The sequence below is a fragment of the Lathamus discolor genome, chromosome 3 (genome assembly GCF_037157495.1).
Source record: "Lathamus discolor isolate bLatDis1 chromosome 3, bLatDis1.hap1, whole genome shotgun sequence".
Taxonomy (NCBI): domain Eukaryota; kingdom Metazoa; phylum Chordata; class Aves; order Psittaciformes; family Psittacidae; genus Lathamus; species Lathamus discolor.
The window spans coordinates 62480264-62487192 of NC_088886.1; the positions used below are offsets into that span (position 1 = coordinate 62480264).

Here is a 6929-nt window from a genome sequence, read left to right on the forward strand (position 1 = left end):
TGTACTAGTAACATTCTTGCTTCACCTAGGTCAGTGACTTGTTTTGTAGTGTTCAGCAGTTCATTCCTTTCTGTCTGTTATTCCTTCTATAACATTGGATTATTACCTGGCTGATTTCTTGTGTAGATGTTACGACTAGCTGTTACTTCCATGATTTGTTGAAGTTGTATTTGTTATAGATGCCATTTTTTTTACCAACTGGTTTGTAATACACCAAACCACTGTGCAGGTATTACTCAGTCTCCGGTATTATTTTCAGTCTTCCCAAGATAACTATTCTAGTTAATAAATATCAACAATTCTTTTCATTGCACATTCTTCAGATACCAAAATGACTAATTCAAGAGTGCAAACAAATGGGTATTTATTTTAAGTTTGGAAACTGTTTAAACAAGTGCACGTGCATTTTCAGCATTCTTTTTCATTTTAAAAACAGGACTATTTATAGTGAGTATAGAATCTCTGTTTCATTTATTGGCCAGACTTATAGTGACAGCACCAGATCAGGATCTGCTCTGTGAATTGAATTCTTAAGGGACAGAAACAAAGTTAGATAACCCTTTTGCACCTTGTATCTCAGCTCTGGGTCTGTTAATGGAATGATGACACAGACTTAACTCCCAGCATGTTATAAAGGTGGGTCTATTCATGTTTCCCCGGGAAAAGGAGCAGTGTCAGGATAAATGGGAGTTAGCACAGAAAGGATTTTTTCCTATTTAGGAATGAACTGAGCTTGCTTGTTTAAACAGAGTTTTATGCAGATACTCTGTGTTTCTGTAGAGTTCAGCAGAGTCTTCGATTTTTCTTAGAGTAGGCAATAAATCCATGGTTTTTACTGACACTTCTTCCGTCTATGGATGTAGCTACTACTTTGTAAGTACAATATATACAGGATATCGCTCTTTACTTCTGCTCTTTTTTTGCTTACTATGAGAGAAAGAAAAAAACCCTTTGTCATACATAAAATAATATCCACAATAAAGAGACAAAGGATCTTAGACCACATTTAATGTCTTTCTTTCTCTGTGTTAATACAGCTTTGCTACACTACAGTATGTTCCAGAAATTGCTGTGGGGTAAAACTGACCTCTGCAGAAATAGATTTTCTCTGCTTTCAGATAGCTTATTTTAACTTATAAGTAAGAAAACCAAGAAGTGTTTTGCAGTGGGCCATATAATTGACTTTCAGCAAACCAGTTATAGGTATTTTTTCACTTTCAGGTGAAGCAGAAGTAATCTAAGGACCAAATACACATTTGGATATATGAATTCCTTCTGAACAGTAATCCCTTGCACACCATGGTTCTTACCGACTGTACTAATCTGGTTTTGAGGCATAATGCACTTTCTTGTATTTTGAGTAAAGAGAACCTGCTCATGAGACTTGCTGGTAAAGATCAGCACACATTTCAGGTGTCTTGAATGCTGTTTTACTCAGCTGATGTTTTGGACACAGTTTCAGTCTTGTTGACGAGTTCCGTAAATGGGACATATATGTCAGGTTATGCACAACAACTGCTAAAATAATCCAGTCCATTGAGGTAAATATTCTGCTCTCCCCACCTGTCTTGGCAAGTTTCCACAAAGAGAAATCGCATAAAATTCTCTAGTACATCAATAAACGGATGTCTGTTGAAATCTGTGTGTGGGACATAGCGCTGCCTGGTCTGGTCCAGGCTCCTTTAGCTGTTCTTTTCCAGTCATTTTTCCAATGAGTTTATTTTATGGCTATTGGCATAAGCTTGAATTTTAGTAGCATATGAATAGTTTGAAAGGAGCACATAGAAAAGCTTTCAAATCATCAATTTTTCAGTGACTTTACAACTACATAACTTGATTGTTCCACCTCCGTAGTTTGGCAGCAGTCTTGGTGATAGATTCGTAGAAAACAAACAAGTAAGTTTGGGTAGTGCGACTCCAGGTAAGTAAGTGTTTTGTGGTACTTGGGTTCATTAACAAAAATTAGGGTAGAGAACTTTGTATTATGCAAAATACTTTTACATTCATAAAGTCTGTATTTCCAAATAGAGTTTAAGGCTTTGCATTTTGCTTAAGTAAAATCTAGTTTCTAAGAGTCTTTCCTCTCTTGCTGCCTCTTCTCTCATTTCAGCATGCATATACAACTACAGCTATAAATGGGACCAATTTTTGTACATCAGCAAAGGATGCTGTCTTTGTTTTGGCAAAGAATTCTGCTAAGCTTGCATCCATTAGCTGTTTTGGAAATTTTATCCTATTTCTAGGAAAGGTAAGAGTAACAAAAGTACTGTTCTGTAAGAATGAAGTGAAAAATCAGGGGTTTGATTCTCTTTTCTTATACCTAAAGTAAATAAGGCTTATCTTTGTTAAACTCAGTGTTGTTCATGCTGTAAAATGAGTTCAGGAGAGAAGATAATGTTTAAGGAATTTATCCTTTTCATAGTTTTTACAGAGTGATTTAGTTGTATCAGTATCCTTGGTGCCACTCCTACAGTTCTCATTAAAATGCGTCTTTGGTAATTCCATAGTAAAAGATTGCCTCTGCCCTGTGGAATTGACATGACGAATTGAACACAAAGTGTGACAAGTGCAGGATGCCAGAAACTGCAGAGCTATTTCCCAGATGAGATGTGCTGTCAAAATACTGGATTGGGGTGCTTGGGGGAGTTTGGGGGATTGGGGTTTTTATTAAGAAGCATTTCTCCATGATTAATGAGGCTGCATTTCTCTCTCACTGCCCTTTACAGGTGTTTGTTGTATGTTTTACTGGTTTTGGAGGATTGATGGCATTTAACTACCATCGGGAATTGCAAGCATGGGTAGTTCCTCTGTTGCTGGTTGGATTTTTTGCCTGCCTGATCTCCCACAGCTTTCTGTCTGTGTTTGAAGTGACAGCAGATGCCATCTTCCTTTGCTTTGCTATTGATATAGAAACAAATGATGGATCTGCGGAGAGGCCTTACTTTGTGGATCAGGAACTGCTGGTAAACCCCAGTGATAACAGGAAAGACATTTGAGCCATTCTAAGCTTTTGGGGACTTTTTCTTTCCCCAGGACCTAGTAGTTTGAACCCACATGCTATTTCCTTTCCAACACCTTAGAACAGGATGGGCACAGGGATACAAATCACAAGTGAATTTATAAAGTGAAGTAAATGGCTCCCTCTGACTCCTGTGTGCTAGCTCTGATCTGCTGCCTTTTCTCAGATCATACCCTGTAAGTAATGGCTGAGTTTTCAGGCCTTAGTAGATACATGTTCAATATATAATTGGTCATTAAAAACCATACATAACTAGATGAGCTGGCGGCAGAGATCAGTCCGTGGGGTGCTTTAAGATTAGATGTTTATGTTTGTTGTGACTTACTGTAGCTGCTTGTTGCCAGCAGCAGGTCAGGGATCCATCCACATCCTATGAATGCTGTAGTTCTGAGCCAACTTCATGCAAACTTGAGTTGCTCTGCTTCATAGCTATACAGATTCCTTTGCCAAAACAGCCTTCTGTCTCTTGATTAAATTCTTCTGCCTCTGGATTTGATTGTTCTGTGACTTTACCCTCATAATTACTGTATTGTATTGCAAGCATTTTCATGGGTAATCATTACATAGCTAAAACTGATGGAGAGCTTTAGCTAGTATTTGAAACATTTGAATGTGTATGTGCCATCCCTTTCATATTAAGAGCATATCTGAAGATGCAGATGTTTTTTCCTTTCATGCTGTGTTTGCCAGTTCTGTCTTTTCCTGCATGAAGATGTTGGTGATTCATGACAAACAAACTCAGCAGCCAAAATAGCTTATACGATACGAATGTTCTGGAGGGATTTCTTCAGGACAGTGTTGGAAGAAGTGTTTTGTGGTTTTTTGGATGCTGCTGTTTGACTCCCTGTAATGTTCATAGAATTTTGTTGGAAACAAAACAAACCAACAAGAAGGCAGCCTAAAGATAGGCTTTAACCCTTTATACAGAAGCAAGCAGATAGATGTGCTTTGGCTTTGATTCAGAACAGTACTTAAGCACATATCCCGAATAGGAATATGTTACTGAATGGAAAACTCTGAAGCCTTGACCTCTATTCTCCCTCTCTTTTGCCAAATGCTAAAATACTTCTTAAGCCAATTCTCCTTCATGAAGCAAACAGAGGCTTCCCTCTCTCCACTTCCAAACTTTGTGGCAGTTTCTCTTTAACTCTGGTCTTAATTCGTTATAATTAGGCATGCCCTAGGGCCTCTGGTGAAGAGGGGATTTCCCACAGGGGTAAGGATTCTTCCAGGCAGGATAGGCTGTGTAACCTTGTATGGAAAAACTGGGGGCAGCACATCCAGACTCCTTCTCATTGCATGATAAAGAGTAAGTTTGCTCATATAGCCAAGAACTTGTGAGTTTCCCAATGCATGAAGGCATTTGACTTGGGTCATCCATGTTACAGTTGGGTTACAAACATCTGGGGGTGGGAGGCTCTGTGGCCCTCAGGACAATATGTGGCAGTGGCAGAGAGCCAGGTGAGGGATTTCAGACAGCCAGAGTCCTTGTTCCTGTAATAGATGTGAAGAGATTCTCTTGCTTAATCCTTCTCAGCTGCATTCATCACCCCTGCTGCCCCTGCAGAGTCCCTCCTGGTATCACTCAGAGTCAACCAGCTAGGAACCAGCTATAGTTTCTTAGCCTGGGGCTAATTATCTCCCTCAATCAGGTATTTTTATTTACATAATGGTTTGCATTCCCAAATGATCTCACCCGTTTTTTTGCTCCTAGACCTTTGTGAGTCAGAGTAACAAGTTAACAGACGGGCAAAACCGCAGAAGACCTTTCCAGGATAATGAAGATGGGACAGAGCTCCAACCTATGGTGAGAGAGGTGTGGGATATGTATTTACCTGCCAGCTAATGTGTTTGCCTTTATGTCCCAATAGGAATGGATGTAGGCTGCCATGTATCTCCCAGTGTCTTACCATACCAACATGTTGTACCCAGTATCCTGTTTTTCCTCCTGTTGCTTTCCTTCCTCAGGAAACCTTCTGCTGGTGCAAAATGGATGGGTCAAGTATTTGTTCTCATCCTTCTGCCCATTCCCCAGTGTGCTCAGCAGAGGAAGAGTAAGATCTGACAATGGCAAAGGGGTGGGAGATAAGTGCTGGACTGACAGTCCTCCACATGTCTACTGTAGCAAAGTCAGAAGAGCAGTAGGCTGCTTGATTTCAGGCTTGAACTGCTCAAGTTCCAGAGATGTAAGATTAGAGCTTAGAGGCCTTTCCTCTCCACCCCTACCCCTTTTCTTTCTTTCCTTTCTTTCTCCTTTCATTTCCTGACGTGCCAGAAGGGAGTGTTCCCCCACACCCAGGCTTGGGAAAGTCCTGAGAATAAAGGCTCGCTAACTGACATCTGAAAAACTATTGCAAATTGCCCAACCTGAGAAGCCGCCCCAGCAGGTTCACAATCTGGGCTGGTACTCCCTCAGCATGAGGGGGGCCAAGCCAGGGCTGTTGGAGAAAGGCTCTGCAGCAACAGCTTCTCTGGCACCTGCACTTGCTGGACACTGCCACCGGTGTCTTCTGCCCCCCTCGCTGCTTCTTACACGAGTGTCACACATGCTGGTGATGTTTCTTGACCTGCCTACAAGTACCAGGCTCTAGCAAGCTCTCACACAATCTTGCGGGCATTTTGCTATAGGCAGATGGTTTATTCCTGCAGTGAGATATAGTTGTGCTTTATTTTTTCATTGTTTGGGTCTGCTATTGCATTCTTCAGTAAGTTTTTGCCAAGCAAAGAAACAAGGGGGGTGGGGAGCCATTCCCCAGGAGATGATTGTCGATTTGAGACACAAAAGAACCTTAATTGCTTTCCCAGTCTACTCTTATGACATTTAAATGCAGTAACAGGACTAGTGCTAGGCATGATTTGTCTCCTTGTTCTCTCTTTGTAGACTTGAATGTGAAGTGCACCAGGAAGTACAACGGCAGAGCAGCAACAGCAAAGACAAATCAGAGCAAAAAAGATTCCCAGTACCCCAGGACTCCATATTAGTTCTCTAAATCTCTGTTGTACCTTCTTCATTGGTAAAGTAAGTGACACACGATCTGTATGAATAAAGCATTTTGTGTGTCAGCACAACTGATTTTTATCAGTATACTTTTCTGATGGTCTGAAAGTTGTGGTGTGCCAGCTCACATGGAGCTTTTTCATGCTCCTCTGGGCACACTGGGCCAGTTCCTGGATCAGTAAGCTTGTAGAGGAGGCACTCTGAGCTGTCTGCATCCTGATTTATTCTGTATGTTTGAACAGCCGGTGCAACTAAGTAAGGAACAGTGCTGAGCTCATCGATGAAATGATCCCTGATAGGAGTCCTCTGTAGACAAGATAATTAATGGCTGTGAGGTAGGTGTCTTTCTTTGAAATATACTCTTTTGGCAGTGTTTTTTACTACCCACTGGCTCCTCTCCGAAAAGCAGGTGAGGAATAGTCCTTATTTTTTTGTACATTAACAACTCTTCCCTTTGCAACTGAAACGACGAAGCCAAAAACATTTGTGTGTGGATTTAAAGCTTGACAAAGTAGCAGATGAGCAGTGGCTGGAGAGAGAGGAGAAGCTGTAACGAATAATCATTTATAGAACTGATAGCTACAACCTGGATGTGAAGTACAGCATGGAGGCATGTAGTGAAGAAACTGTCAGGGTTCTAGTCAGAAGTGGGATGTGGAAAGTCTTACAACTTTGAGCTTTGTCTAAACTTTGTACCTGGACCGTGGTTCTAATATACTTCTGTGGGCTCCACATCATGCTGAGTGTGGGGTAGTTTTAGGTTTTATCCAGTGGCACCTGATTTCACTCTTCATTCAAAAGCTCCTTTGACTTTTTGAGCAGAGGTTTGAGGTGGGAAGATGACTCCAGGCAGGGAGTTCAGGCAAGTACACATCAATACAGGCAGTGAGACATCACTACAGGTAGATGACT

At 41.1% G+C, this 6929-nt stretch overlaps 1 protein-coding gene across 7 annotated transcripts in view; it reads left to right on the forward strand.

The window, feature by feature from the left end:
- The window catches only part of SLC44A3 (solute carrier family 44 member 3), an 81868-nt gene extending 75516 nt beyond the window's left edge, over positions 1 to 6352 (forward strand). For 4 of the 7 annotated variants that reach the window (XM_065675600.1, XM_065675602.1, XM_065675598.1 and 1 more), the window contains 4 exons: positions 2111 to 2248; positions 2727 to 2963; positions 4734 to 4826; positions 5901 to 6088. In XM_065675600.1, coding sequence (XP_065531672.1) covers positions 2111 to 2248; positions 2727 to 2963; positions 4734 to 4826; positions 5901 to 5906 — 474 coding nt within the window. In that variant the 3' untranslated portion in view covers positions 5907 to 6088. Of the gene's footprint in view, positions 1 to 2110; positions 2249 to 2726; positions 2964 to 4733; positions 4827 to 5900; positions 6089 to 6259 lie in introns of those variants that run through there. The other 3 variants (XR_010611693.1, XM_065675601.1, XM_065675603.1) reach the window with 3 other exon arrangements.
- Positions 6353 to 6929: the final 577 nt, after the last annotated feature.